Source organism: Cherax quadricarinatus, chromosome 8 (assembly GCF_038502225.1).
Source record: "Cherax quadricarinatus isolate ZL_2023a chromosome 8, ASM3850222v1, whole genome shotgun sequence".
NCBI lineage: Eukaryota > Metazoa > Arthropoda > Malacostraca > Decapoda > Parastacidae > Cherax > Cherax quadricarinatus.
Window position 1 is genome coordinate 30952772 of NC_091299.1, and position 14988 is coordinate 30967759.

At 43.7% G+C, this 14988-nt stretch overlaps 1 protein-coding gene across 1 annotated transcript in view; it reads left to right on the forward strand.

Moving 5' to 3' along the window:
• LOC128705524 (uncharacterized) overlaps window positions 1-14933 on the forward strand; it is a gene marked incomplete at its 3' end in the record, with an annotated part of 52306 nt that extends 37373 nt beyond the window's left edge. The window contains 7 exon segments of the mRNA XM_070082737.1: window positions 5688-6025; window positions 6893-6980; window positions 7220-7296; window positions 9198-9341; window positions 12632-12775; window positions 14418-14542; window positions 14800-14933. Of these exon segments, the coding sequence (XP_069938838.1) occupies window positions 5688-6025; window positions 6893-6980; window positions 7220-7296; window positions 9198-9341; window positions 12632-12775; window positions 14418-14542; window positions 14800-14933 (1050 nt within the window).
• Between the last annotated feature and the right edge of the window lie 55 nt (window positions 14934-14988).

The following is a 14988-nucleotide window of genomic DNA, read 5'->3' on the forward strand; positions in this document are numbered from 1 at the left end:
CACACACACATACACACACACATACACACACACACACACACACACACACACACACACACACACACACATACACACACACATACACACACACACACACACACACACACACACACACACATCACACACACACACACACACACACACACACACACACACACACACACACACACACACACACACACACACACACACACACACACACACACACATACACACACACATACACACACACACACACACACACACACACACACACACACACACACACACACACACACACGTGCATGTATAATATAGAGGGACAAGAGCTAAGCTCAGTCATACACAGTAAATAAAAAATGGAAACTCTAACTCTGCTATACTTGGCGGTTTTTCGTAGAGTTCTGACATTCAAAATTAGTGTCACTGAGATTTCATGGGGAAATTCAGGGACTTTTCTTGGGAGTGTGCAAAGGAAGGCCGTCCGTCCGTGTACCTCGGGGAGGGTGAGGGGTGGATAGTCCCCCGGAGGCGCTATTTTTTTTTTTATATATATAAATTCATGGCTGTTAATATCTAGCGATGTTCACTCTTATATTAGTGGTGACAGTTAAATGATAATGACTATGGATCCAAACCAAAACGATTTCAAAGTGGCCTAGTGGTCTTTCATAGTGGCCCAGTGGTCTTTCATAGTGGCCCAGTGGTCATTCAAAGTGGCCCAGTGGTCTTTCATAATGGCCCAGTGGTTTCTCACAGAGACCTAGTGGTTTCTCGTAGTGGCCCAGTGGTTTCTTGCAGTGGCCCAGTGGTCTTTCATAGTGACCCAGTGTGGCCTAGGGGATCCAAGACCCTGCCCTGGATCTGCCTCTGGTGGAAATGTTCTCCCGTTTGTATCACCCCGTTACATTAGAGCAACGGGATAGGGGGGAGGGAGTTACCCTGATGCTGATGCGGGGACATTAACCCACGAAACCCTCTCCAGGCAAACTCCAGCTACCCTCTCACTCCCCTCTTCTTGAAAAAACCTTATTACCTCCCGTTATAAGTCACTATGTGGGTGAAGAGTGAGTGTGTGTAATAGAAATCCTGCAGGAAGCTGGGATGAGCGCGCAGGACACTCAAGAAGGACTCACCACTGCATGATATCATACTTGCATGATGTTCTCACAACTGTAATGACCCATGTTCCATGCCGGGCCAGGGAATGACACATATGAGCAAGTTTCCAGACACCTGTTGCCCTTGTTCGCCTAGCAGTAAGCAGGTACCTGTCTGTGAGTCGACTTTTGTAAATGCTGTCCGGAGAAAATAATCAATATTTAATTACTTGGAGGTTACCCGGGGGTCGTTTCCGGAGGTCAGTGTCCCCGCGGCCCGGTCGCACACCAGGCCTCCTGGTTGCTGGAGTGATCGATCAAGCTGTTACTGCCAGCCAACGGTCACAGCCTGGTCACAGACCGGGCCGCGGGGGCGTTGACCCCCGAAACTCTCTCCAGGTAAACTCCAGGTATGCACCACAACCCGGTTGATCAGGAAACGTTTTGAGGAATCCATTGAGTTCAATCTTGAAGGTAGCTTAGGGCGATCCGCCTTTTGCATGAAAGGAGGGTAATGAAGAGTCGTGGTTCCTTAACACTTAGCGAGTTCTCTCGGTGAACTCATCGCTCCCCTGCACCGTCTGCCAAGCCACTTGTTTTCAGTGTGCAGGTCTGGTACCAGTCCCTTCAGGGACTTCAAGCACTACCAGTAATTTAGGTACTTGACTGAGTTTATACGAGCTGTGAAGGTTCTCTGCACAGTTTCCAGCTCACCAGTTTCACCTGCCTTGAAGAAGATCGTTAGTACACAGCGATGTTCCAGCCTACAGAGAACGAGTGACCCGAAGAGTATCATTTCTGTCTTAGCATCCCTTCTTTTGAAGGTTCTAATTAACTAACCTTTCAGTTTTCTTACAGTTGCGACAAAAACATTGTTGTGTTCCTTGAACGTGAGATCTGACATTATCACTCCCAAGTTTCTCACATTTGACTAACGTTCTATTGAGTCTGTATTGTGCTATGATCTTGGTTTTAATATCCTCCATTCTTCCACGGCGTAATAACTGAAACTTGTCCTCAGTGAACATCATATTGGTATCAGTACTCCACTGGAAAACTTGGTTTAAATTAACTTGGAGGCTCACTGTGTCTACCTTGGATGTCACTAACGCACATTCTAGTATCGTCTACAAAAGGTGATACAGTGTTATGATGGAAGTTATCCTTGGTTAATCTCCCTTCTGTGTTATATGTTAGTTTCCTCTCCTACTGTGGGTTATAATAATAATAATAATAATAATAATAATAATAATAATAATAATAATAATAATAATAATAATAATAATAATAATAATAATAATAATAATTTCCCACACGACGTTACTACATCAAAGCGACATTTAGCCACAGCAGATGTGGTGATATGACCGTCGATGTTGCGACGTCTCGGAAGCACCGGCGCTTGACGTCACATTTTGAGAAATGTCTCCATACCAGGGACCCCGGGTAAAGGTCTGAGCCGCGGGGGTAAGACCACAGACCGACGGCAGACAGATGACCAGGAATACGCAAGAATTTCTGATTCAGCGGGGTAAGTTTGGCGCCACTGAGGCAGAAAGCTGAGGAAACCGCCATGTTTACACGTCTCAGGCGTGCCAACTGGTGGCGTCAGGCGTCTACCTACCTGCCTGGAGTCCACCTGGAGGGTATTCGGGGATCAATGCTCCCGCGGCCCGGTCCACGACAAGGCATCCCGGTGGATCTAGGCCTGATCAACCAGGCTGTTACTGCTGGCCGCACGTAGTCCAACGTACGAACCACAGCCCGGCTGATCCGGCACCGACATTAAGTATCTGTCCAGCTCCCTCTTGAAGGAAGCCAGGGGCCTATTGGTAATTCCCCTTATGGGTGATGGGAGGCTGTTGAACAGTCTTGGGCCCCAGGCACTTATGATGTGTTCTTAGTGTACCAATGGCGCCCCTACTTTCATTGGGGTACTTTGCACCGCCTGCCCAGTCTTTAACTTTTGGAGGAAGTGATTTCTGTGTGCAGATTCGGGACCATTCCTTCTAAGATTATGATACATCTCTCGCCTGCGTTCCAGCGAGTAGAAGCCAAGTGCTTCCAAGCGTTCCCAGTAGTTGAGGTGTTTGATAGAACTTATATGTGCAGCAACGGTACTCTGTACACTCTCTAGATCGGTAATTTCACCTGCTTTGAACGGAGATGTTAATGTACAGCAGTATTCCAGCCTAGAGAGAACAAGTGATTTGAAAAGGATCTCTTGTTTTGAACGTTCTCATTATCCATCCTATCATTTTCTTTGCAGTTGTGGTCGTGGCAGTGTTGTGAGCCTTGAAAGTGAGATCCTCAGATATTACCACTCCCAGGTCCCTCACGTTATTTTTCCTCTATATTGTACGATCAGTTTGTAGTATACTCAGATCTAATTATTATCTCTTTCAGTTTTCCATAACGGATAGTTGGAATTTGTACTCACTGAACATCATGTTGTTTTCCGTTGCCCACTGGAAAACTTGGTATATATGTTTTTGGAAGTGAACCGTGTCCTCTATAGACGACAGTCTCATGCAGATACTAGTATCGTCTGCAAAGGGTGATACTGTGCTGTGGATTACATCTCTATGTCTGATATGAGGATGAGGAACAGGATGGGGGCGAGTACTGTGCCTTGTGGAACAGAGCTTTTCACTATGGCAGCCTCCGATTTAACTCTGTTGACCACTACTCTTTGTGCTCGATTAGTTAGAAAGTTGAAGATCCATCTCCTCACTTTGCCAGTTATTCCTTTAGCACGTATTTTATGGGCTATTACACCATGATCGCTCTTGTCAAAGGCTTTTGCAAAGTCTGTGTATATTACATCTGCATTCTGTTTTTGTTTTCTAATGCATCCAAGACCATATCATAGTGATCCAGTAGTTGTGAGAGGCAGGAGCGACTTGCCCTGAACCCATGTTGCCCTGGATTGTGCAGATTTTGAGATCCAAGTGGTCTGCAATCGCGCTTCTTGGTACTCAAAGATTTTTTTTATGATATGGGATGTTAGTGCTGTTGGTCTATAGCTCTTAGCTTTGTTGGCACCTTTATGGAGTGGTGCTATAACCGTTGTTTTTAGTGACTGGAATTTTACCCATGTCCAAGCTCCTTATCCATAGTATACTTAGGGCAGGCAAAAGGGGTTTCTTGCAGTTCTTAATGAACAGAGTTCCACGAGTCTAGGTCTGGGGCTGAGTGCATGGGCATGTTGTCAATGGCTTTCTCAAAGTCTTTCGGAGTTAGGGTAATGTCGGAAATCTGGCATACATTGATGGAGTTTTGAGGTTCATTCATGGAAAAATCATTTGGATTGTGGATCTTCAGACCGATTAGTGGCTCGCTAAACACAGGGGTATTGGAATTTCAGTATCTCACTCATTCCCTTTGTTGTTATTTATGTAAGTCCCATCTTGTATGATCAAGGGCCCTATACTAGATGTTGTATTTGCCTTGTTTTTCCCATATGAAAAAAAATATTTCGAATTTCTTTCAGCTTCACTAATCGCGTGCCAACTGGTGGCGTCAGGTGTGCCAACTAGTGATGTCAGGCTTGCCAACCGGTGGAGTCAGGTGTGCCAACTGGTGGCGTCAGGCGTACCAACTGGTGGCGCCAGGCGTGTTATTCAGTTGTGCGCCTGTGGCGATATGTTCGGGACTGCCTTAATACCCAGGTTTTTCTCCTCATGCATGACTTTTAGCCTATGTCTCAAGGGTACAATATATTTTCTAGTCTTCTTACGCCTTCCATAATTTTCATAACCCTGCATATGCTGAATCTGAATTCCAGTAAGCACTTGCATGACCATTTCTTCACTTGGTTCATGTTCATCTGTAGCCTTTCCTTGTCCTTGTCGCTTTTTATTTTCATTACTTTTAGATCTGCGGCCGGGGATTTATCTCGATATTTCTTATTGTATATCATTTACATACACCAGAAAGAGAACTGGTCTGAATACCGATCCTTCCGGAATCCCATTTGTTACAGTTTCCGAATTCTGACACCTTGGACAATCACTCTTTGCCTCTTTCCAGTAAAGTTCTCTTTGATCCACTGAAGAGCATTCCCTGCTAATCCTCCTTGTTCCTCAAATATCTTCTTACTATCCAATAATATGAAATCCGCTCATGTGGAAATTTTCTTTTAAACAAAATTCTCATCAGTATAACGCAAAGATTCGACTGTTGTACAAAAAATTGACACAACGTCAAAGTCAGTACAGATAAATGATAACAGGGTTAAGATGTATTTATTACATACAAGCAGACGAGAAGTTACTATGTTATGGACACACTTCACATTTAGTGTATTTACTATTCTTCTTTGGACCACTATTACAGGTTTTGTGGTCTCATGATTTATTAAGTATATACCTGGAACTCACGACACTCATCTATTGATCGCTAAAGAATACTTCCTGCAAACTATTTTCCACCGTCTTTATAAAGTTATTGGGTAAATCAGAAGATACATGTGTGTATATACGAATTATCCAACGTGTCATTTTCTGCTGTTATGTATTCCTCTCACCCGCTGATAATAAGCAGTACTAAACTAATCCATGGCAGGGAAAAAACTATAAAACATTGAGTTTCTTTTTGGTCTTGCAGATAGATCAGTGACGAACACTCAGGATAATTGCAGAGTCACAGAGCACTCCAGCAACCACAGCCTTCATGAAGGACAGGCAGGAGGACAGGCAGGAGGACAGGCAGGAGGACAGGCAGGAGGACAAGCAAGAGGGCAGGCAGGGCAAGCAGGAGAAATACTCCGAGAGGACAAAGAGGGAAAAGAAAGGGAAAGAGAAGCCTCAGGAGGAGGAGGAGGAGCGCTAAGTAAGCTAGACAGCATCTTGGGTAGCGTGCCCTCCCACCCCGTCAGGAGGGAGGAGCTAGAGACCTACTTGAACCACGCTGTCCGCTCGGGCATCATTGATGAGGAATTCCAGGTAATGACCTGTAAGGGAGATGGAGTGTTAATGTACTGTATTGTATTAACTTGTATTGTATTGTGTTGTGCAGGTCTTTCAGCACCAGGAGTGGTGGAGGCTCGAGCCTCCGTCCACGCAGACCCGATGTCCCTACACAATCTTATTCAAAGATTCCCCATAATTATGTCTAGCCATCAGATTCCCGATATTTTTTCACAGTCTCCCCGTCACTGTCCCGATATTCCTTCACGGTCAGTCTCTCCGTCATATACCCGATATTCCAATTTCACCAGCCTCACCTCTTCCTTCCCCCCACTTCTGTCACATTTCCGATATTTCTAGCATCTCAGATTCCCGTTTAACTACGATATTCCTTACAAATAATTTACTCCCACGATAAATATTATCCCTCCTGCAGCTAAGATAGGGTCAACGTAATTGGCTTGTTATACTTCATTCACCTGGTGTCTACGGCAAGTTGGGTAGGTCCTGAAAATACCTTGTTTAAGACTAACTAGTGGTAGAATTTGGTTGTCAAATCTTGTTAGTGTAACTTTTTAAGGTAACAAAGAGTCGTGTACTCTGAGTGTGCGGCTTGATCGGTCCCTGAGTGTGGTAGGGGAATCTTGCAACAAGAACTATGGTTCATGTGTTTGTGTGTGTGTGTGTGTGTGTGTGTGAGAGAGAGAGAGAGAGAGAGATGGGGAGGGAGGGAGTCTTATTCTCATCTTTAATAAGCGACTTGCGCCTTGTTCCCTCTTCCAGAGGCTCTAACGAATAACTAGCGTTTTGTTCTCAAGTTCAGAGTTTGTAGGAAGTTACTAGCCTCTTGTTCTCACCTTCAGAACTTGAAAGAAGTTATTAGCCTCTTGGTCTCACCCTCAGAGCATCCCGCCTCGGTTCAACAAGACCACCACTGTGGCCACTCTGCCGAACAACCGCTACAAAAACCGCTACAAGAACAACCTTCCGTGTGAGTCCATCCATGTGTTACTGACTCTCTTTTTCTCTGCTCCTTTTTCGTCTCTCCTGGAGTTCTCCAAAACTCTCATTTCCTCTTCCTCGCTACTTCACTCTGTGTCTCAGCTACACAGGATGCACTGTGCTAACATTAGGATATAAGCCACTAATTTTCTATTCACGGGATATCCACCGATATCCTTTCCTATTCCTGCCCCATCCATCAAGACACTAATGTTGGTATCTCCACAGATGACGACACAAGGGTGGTTCTCAGGAGTCAGCCCGGGGTGGTGAGCGCTGACTACATCAACGCTAACTTCGTCAGGGTGAGTAAAATTGATTCCTCTCCCGAGAAAATGTTTATACAAATATTCTGTCCTTCCTACGCTCCCTGACAACTGTTTCTTATTTCATTTCTTGTCCTCAGATGTGTTCTAAATCTGCTCATTTCCTAATTTTTATAGAGACTAGGTAAAGGTAATGGTAACCAATCATTAAGGTTTATTAGGCAATGAAAAAAAAGAATATCATCTATTGTGCAATTGATAATTCCATAGATGCCTTGCGCATAAGGGAAAAAGAGACAATATTTTATAATTATGAGATGCACAGTCCATAAGAAGAGTTAGTTCCGAGTACACTATACCTGAACATATTATGAAGAGAGTGTAAATAATACACGCCTTTTTAAAAGTAATCTAGTAAACATCACCCTTGCAACACATTATTCACATGGACCCCCATTAATGCACTCCAGTCACTCTGATACACCCAACCATAAGACTGTGTAAAATTAATCCCTTCTATCCTGAGCATCTTACAGGTCTTAACTTCACGGGAAAGGAGAACCACTCTGCATCACATTCCAAGTTATTGTTTTGTCACGGGCGAGAAAGTCGGGTCCTTTTTATCCTCAATATGGGGACCGCTTAATTTAACTAGATACACATAAATCAATGTTATACAATAACAGAAAAATTGAAGATAGGGGAGTGAGTACATTATTTTACTCAATTACAGTATATTAATATTGAGACAGCAATACAATTAGTTGACGAAACTAAATGTACGAATATACTTACAGTCTAAAATAATGTCCTTAGCAGATCACTAATAAAGTTCCTAGCGACAGGTACCCCATGATCTGACAAAGAGCTTCAGCTCCCCCTGTCAGGATCTGGCCACCGAATCCTCACACTGATCCCCAGTTCTGCATCCTGCTAGATTTTTCCCAAAGTTCTCTCCTTAGCTATTTTTGTCTGAAGTTATAAAGTCCTTCATACCCTCCGTAACTTCTAGCTATAGGTCAGCTCCCATTGGAACATTCACCACAGTCTCTTGATAGAACCAGGGTGTGAAGATTAGCAGCCAACACTCCTATCTTGGCAAACAGATAGAAACAGGACACCCGGTCTCCAGGTATCACAGGTGCTAGACTGCCAAGCGACAATGATACTTAGAAATTACATTCTTCTACCACTGCCATTAAACCAGTACCCAACCAGAGCTGCTGCTTCTCTAGTAATTCTAGGGGTGAATGATCTAAAAACACTTATGTCTAATTTAATTGCATAGCCACACCTAGATAACCCATGGTAAAAAAAAGCTAAGAGAACTTTTGATGATGTCACAACTAATTAATAACTTTTTTATGAAACTGAAGGAGGCACTAAATGGGACATCAAATGATCATGAATAGTGTCAGGTGATGTTTTCCCTGACTAAACAAACAACAATAATATGGAAGACTGGATAGTTACTTACATAATACAAGCATATGTGTAACTACACAGGACTGCAGAGTTATAGTCAATGACTGCATACTTTTTAAACAATGGTAGTGAATATTTAACAATATTAACACTAGGAGAAATACGAATTCCTGAAGTTGTGGGGAATACAGCTTGCTGTGATTGAACAGTCACCCTGTGTTATTGACGCCTAGGTTAATTATGGTTCCCAAGACTTTAGCTTTCTACAGTTTAGAGAGCTTGGAGCTGTAAGGGTGAGGTTCTCATACTAGTGTCAGGAAGTCAAAGTTTAACACTTCTGAGGTTCTATTCTCGTATCTTCACAACACAGAAACAACAGACTCGATACATCACATCCTTACATTATATTTATATGAAATGCTCAATCCATAGCGGATGGAAGGTCGATCCACCATCCTCTAGGAAAGAGGCACGCTGCCTTGATGCTAATAATATTCTTGCTCTCATCCTGGCAGAGCTACAGGAACTCCAAGGCATACATTGCGACGCAAGGGCCCAAAGACTTTAATGATAACACAATCAATGACTTTTGGCGCATGGTTTGGGAAAACAACACCAACATCATTGTAATGATGGCCAGACTCGTCGAGGGAGGACTTGTGGGTATCTTAAACTCTTGTTTTTACTGAATTAATGATAGGCATTGTTACAAGAATTTTAACAGCTGTTACTCAACCTCAGCTCATTGGAAAACCTGGCCATATCATGAGCTTTAGTATAACTAATATTATAGGTGTAGGTACTTTATGTTTATGAAATATTTTGCCCTCTTGTAAAGCATTTGGCCAGGTGACAGGAGTCCTCAGTCATCTATTATGAAAATGTATGCCACATTCGAGTGGGTAGATAAATGTCTGCTCGATGTAGCAATGATATCCTCGAGAAAGGTACAGACTGATTGAAACTACTGAAGACTGCCTCTCTTGTGGCATAATGGCTTTCTTCAGGCTTACCGTGAGATTAAGCAGGATAGAAACTGCTAATCTGTCTAGTTCAAAGCAGTGAAATCGCCGAAAGCTCTGCAGTGTTGAAATCTCGGGTAAGTGAGAGATCCAGCTAGGTTTGTTAGAGCCTTTAGATAAGTTGTCTTGAGCAGTTCAGAAGTAATAGATGGAATAAGTGGCGGACCACAAAGTGACACATCTTGCATAGTTCTGTAGACACTTGTTGAGAGAGTTATAATTTAAACCATTGAATATGAATTTCCCAGTTTAATTTATTTTTCTTTCAATTTGACACCCGTTCCAGTAGAGAAATCAGGCTGTTTGGAGGCCATTATCTGTGATCTTTCGTTAGAAAATGTGAGCTGCCATCGCTTGACCTAGGCTGATATTGCTACTAGTGAGTGATTAATAACTCAGGAATGGTTATCTGCTCTCGTTTATAAAAAAGGTTCGTGTGCAATTTTCTACGTAGTTGTGAGATTAGTGGATTAAATGAGGTCGCTAAGAACTTTTTTTCGTAGGCTGTGACTACGCTGGTATTGTGGAAATAAATGATATAAAATACCGACAGAGATACATCGTCCTCCCCACCAACTCCATTGCCAAACACTTCTCCAACATCTTTTCTAATAACACATTCCAAGTATCTACCTCTACATCCATTACCATGAAAGACATTACCAGAAATAGACAGGACAAGCTTCAATCCACTGCAGGGATATACATAATCCCTTGTAATGACTGCAGCAAATTATACGAGGGGGAAACATCCAGAGACATCCAAACACGTATTTCAGAACACCAGTACGCAGGCAGATCTGACGATTCAAGGAATGCCTGTGTTCAACACCGAAATTCACACAACCATTTAATCAACAGAAACGCAAGACTTATCGCTAGAGAAGACAACGCTCACTACCAAAGAATCATGGAATCCTCACTTATCTGTGTATCCAACAGCTTCAACCAGAACAGCGGCTTCTATAACATAGCTGAACCCCTCGCCAAGAAACTTCTTCATCGCTATCCCACATAAGAACATAAGAATGGAGGAACACTGCGGAAGGTCTACTCATATACTTATCTATTCCATAGAATGGATAATGAGAACCTTCAAAACTTGGGATGCCAAGCCCATGATGACACTCTTGAAATCTCTTGCTCTCTCTAGACTAGAATACTGCTGTACACTAACGGCCCTCTTCAAGGCTGGCGACATTACAGACCTGGAGAACGTACAAAGAACTTTTACAGCACACATAAGTACGATAAGGCCCCTAAATTACTGGGAACGGTTGAAGGACCCTGATCTGTATTCTCTAGAACGTAGGCGAGAGAGATACATATTAATCATATTAATATACACTTGGAGGGTCCTGGAAGGATTGGTACCAAACCTGCACACGAAAGCAAAAGACTCGGCAGGAGATGCAACATTCCCCCGATGAAAAGCAGGGGCGCCACGAGTATACTGAGAGACAACACAATACGTGTCCGTGGCCCAAGACTGTTCAACTGCCTCCCAGCATACATAAGGGAGATTACCAATAGACCCCTGTCTTCAAGAAGTCACTGGACAGGCACCTAAAGTCAATACCTGACCAACCGGGCTGTGGTTCGTACGTCAGTTTGCGTGCGGCCGGCAGTAACAGCCTGGTTGATCAGACCCTGATCCATCATGAGGCCTGGTCTCAGACCAAGCCGCGGGGGCGTTGATCCTCGAAACCCTCTCCAGGTAAACTCCAGGTACCCAAGGTCCTAGACTCTGTCACCCTACTCGGAAGATTGTCACATACAGCATTCTCCACCTGACTCCATCCTATAAATACTCTCGTACCCTTCACCCAGGTAGATCTTGTTGCGACTTGAAAAGCTCATTGTGTTGGGAGAAACGTTGTCGATAAAGGATCATATTATACTGCTTTTGTGTTTATATTTCCACTCTGGCACTGTGTTACGGACTCTGCTTATTAAAAGCTACCATAAGGAAGCTATGTTGAAGGTAATCGCTGATGATTTAAATAATAAGAGCCAGAAGTTCCCGTCGTTTGGATCCTTTATCAAAAAACTGAGTTTTCCCTTCAAAAGTAGCACCAACATCCAGTCCAACTGCTCCACTGATCGTGGATTCCTTCAGTGACTCTTGCCACGACGAGTCTCAACAAAAGATTGTCAAAACAATATTTGCTTGAGACAACAGTAACATCACTATTATTAACTTTTATTATCTGGAACTACATTAGCAGTCTTCAACAAAGAGGAGCACATGCCCTGTGTTGGGTAAAGTTGGTAGAGGTGAGTGAGAGGTAATGCCAGTTGATAAACACGTCATATAGTGACCAATGGAGATCTTCAGTTCCATCGATAAGTTGTTGCCAACCGATTTGAGAAATAACTGGATTTGTTTTTTCTACCTCCTTTCTGTTACAGATACGGATTGCAAGGGGGAGTAACAAGGGATGTGATTTACTAGTTCTCTTGACATGAGTTTCGCTGGGCAATAGTGGTGGACATCACGTGGGAGTATTGTCTGGCCAGATACTGCGGCAGTCTAACAACTGCGCAGGTCCTCTTTTTATGTACAAGTTTTCTCGTGGTGCTCTCAAGATGTGGTGCTTCTTGCTGCAGGTGTGTTACAGCCTGGTGGCAATTCAGTGAGGTGTGTCTCGAGGTTCTGCACCTTCTTAGCTGGTTTGAGCCTAACGTAATGTAAGTCGGAATTAACTTCTGACTAGAAGAAAATTACAAAGGGCAGAATGTGTGGCATCATGTAAATAGGAAATTGGTTGAGAGAGAGAGAGATTCTGATTTTAACTATCCTTAGAATTTGTCTCTCAAAAACTCGCGTCTTTCAACATTCACTATTTTCTTTCCTTGTACGCTGTCCCGGCGAACTGTCACCTATGACCACTCAGTCATGTACGTCTTCCCACGTGCACACACAGGTGAAGGTGAGCCAATACTGGCCGGACGCAAAGGACGAGGAAACCACGTACGGGGAGGTGAAGGTGAAACTGGTGGCCAGCGAGGAGCGTCTTGACTTCGTCCAAAGGTGGCTCCTGTTGTCCTGCGGCACTGAGAACCGCAAGGTAAGATCCTGTTTCCTGCTGCACTGAGGCGGAAAGTGAGGCTCTTGTCCTGCGGCACCGAGAACTGCAGCAATCTTGGAGCCGGTGCGTTCATTATCATAATAATAAGGTCGTAGGGGAATCACACAGCGCCTGAGAAATGGGAAGTTATCAGGTCTGGTTGACGGCAGGTAAGAGCAGATCCAATTTCTTGACGCTGGTGCAAGGGCTACTTGTTCTCAGTTCACCTTCTGATATTTTTTTTTTTGTAAGACCTTGGTAACTGATGCCGACATATTGATTTAAAAAGACACGTGAAGAAAGATTCGTACATATTTATTAGAAACCTTTTTGGTTCTGGGACGAACATCAAAATGGTATACAATACCGACAGGTTGGTAGGTAAGACACTTAGGCAACAGTTAGGCAACTTTGTGTCTTACCTACCAACCTGTCGGTATTGTATACCATTTTGATGTTCATCTTGTCAGACACTGCAACACAATGGCATCTTGGTACAGAAAACAGTAACGTTGCCTAACTGTTGCCTATGTGTCTTACCTTGGTTCTGGGACCTTGAGCCACTCACACCTGACTCTCTGCCTATATATGTATACTGTTATTTTAATCTTTGCGTGTTATAAAGGATGAAAATCCCAGGACCGAAACGATTTCTGATATGTTCTAGTCTTGTCTCGCGTGTCTTTCTGAATTATATATATATATATGCAAGGAATTCGCGAGAGCAGGCGAAATATACACAAACACTGATCTCTGGCTGAAGGAGACTCGAACCTACGAACCTTAGGACAAGGTACGCAGTGCTTTACCAATCTACCCACACTGGACAATACCTTGGCGTGTAGCTTGCGCTACACGTTTGATCCAAGGGGACGAGATGAAGAGCTATAAGCCTTCTCCCTGAAAGCTGGCTGCCTTGGATCAAACGTGTAGTGCAAGCTACACGTCAAGGTATTGTCCAGTGTGGGTAGATTGGTAAAGCACTGCGTACCTTGTCCTAAGGTTCGTAGGTTCGAGTCTCCTTCAGCCAGAGATCAGTGTTTGTGTATATTTCGCCTGCTCTCGCGAATTCCTTACATTGTTCAAATCTCTAGTAAGGCTGATGCATGCAGGGGACGAGATGAAAAGCTGTAAGTCTTCTCCCTGAAAGCTGGCTGCCTTGGATCAAACGTGTAGCGCAAGCTACACGCCAAGGTATTGTCCAGTGTGGGTAGATTGGTAAAGCACTGCGTACCTTGTCCTAAGGTTCGTAGGTTCGAGTCTCCTTCAGCCAGAGATCAGTGTTTGTGTATATTTCGCCTGCTCTCGCGAATTCCTTGCATTGTTCAAATCTCTAGTAAGGCTGATGCATGCAGGGGACGAGATGAAAAGCTGTAAGCCTTCTCCCTGAAAGCTGGCTGCCTTGGATCAAACGTGTAGCGCAAGCTACACGCCAAGGTATTGTCCAGTGTGGGTAGATTGGTAAAGCACTGCGTACCTTGTCCTAAGGTTCGTAGGTTCGAGTCTCCTTCAGCCAGAGATCAGTGGTTTTATATATATATATATATATATATATATATATATATATATATATATATATATATATATATATATATATATATATATATATATATATATATATTCCTCGCTGCTCCTGTTTCAGCTGGTCCACTACCAGTTCACGTCGTGGCCAGACCACGGCGTGCCCCAATCACCATTCAGCTTCGCCCTCATGGTGTTGGATATCTGTAAATGGAAGAGGTGTGGCCCCGTGGTCGTCCACTGCAGGTGAGTCACGTGTTCACTGCAGGTGAGTCACGTGTTCTCACTCCGTGTTCATTCCCTGATCTCATTTCTATGTTCGTTAAAGTCCTCCCGAATCACTTTCAGCATATTATTTTTTACTTTTTTTTTATTGTATAATGGTTCACACAAAACTAACTTCACAAAATTGTGTTGGTCCTTCCTGGTATGCGGGTTCGTGGTGCCTGGCTGATGGTTCGTTGTGCCTGGCTGATGGTTCGTGGTACTATGGCGGGGAGCAGTGCCGGACTTGGACGGACAGGGGCACTGTTGTTGGTATTGTCACTTATTGATCATCTGGAGGGTTCAGGTTACCTCGATGCTCCGACATGTTTGGCCACTCTTCGTCTCGGACGCCCTAACCTCCTCGAGAACCAGGTCAGTCATGTCTGCTTCCTCAGCAAACAGGAATTACTATTATGAATAAATAT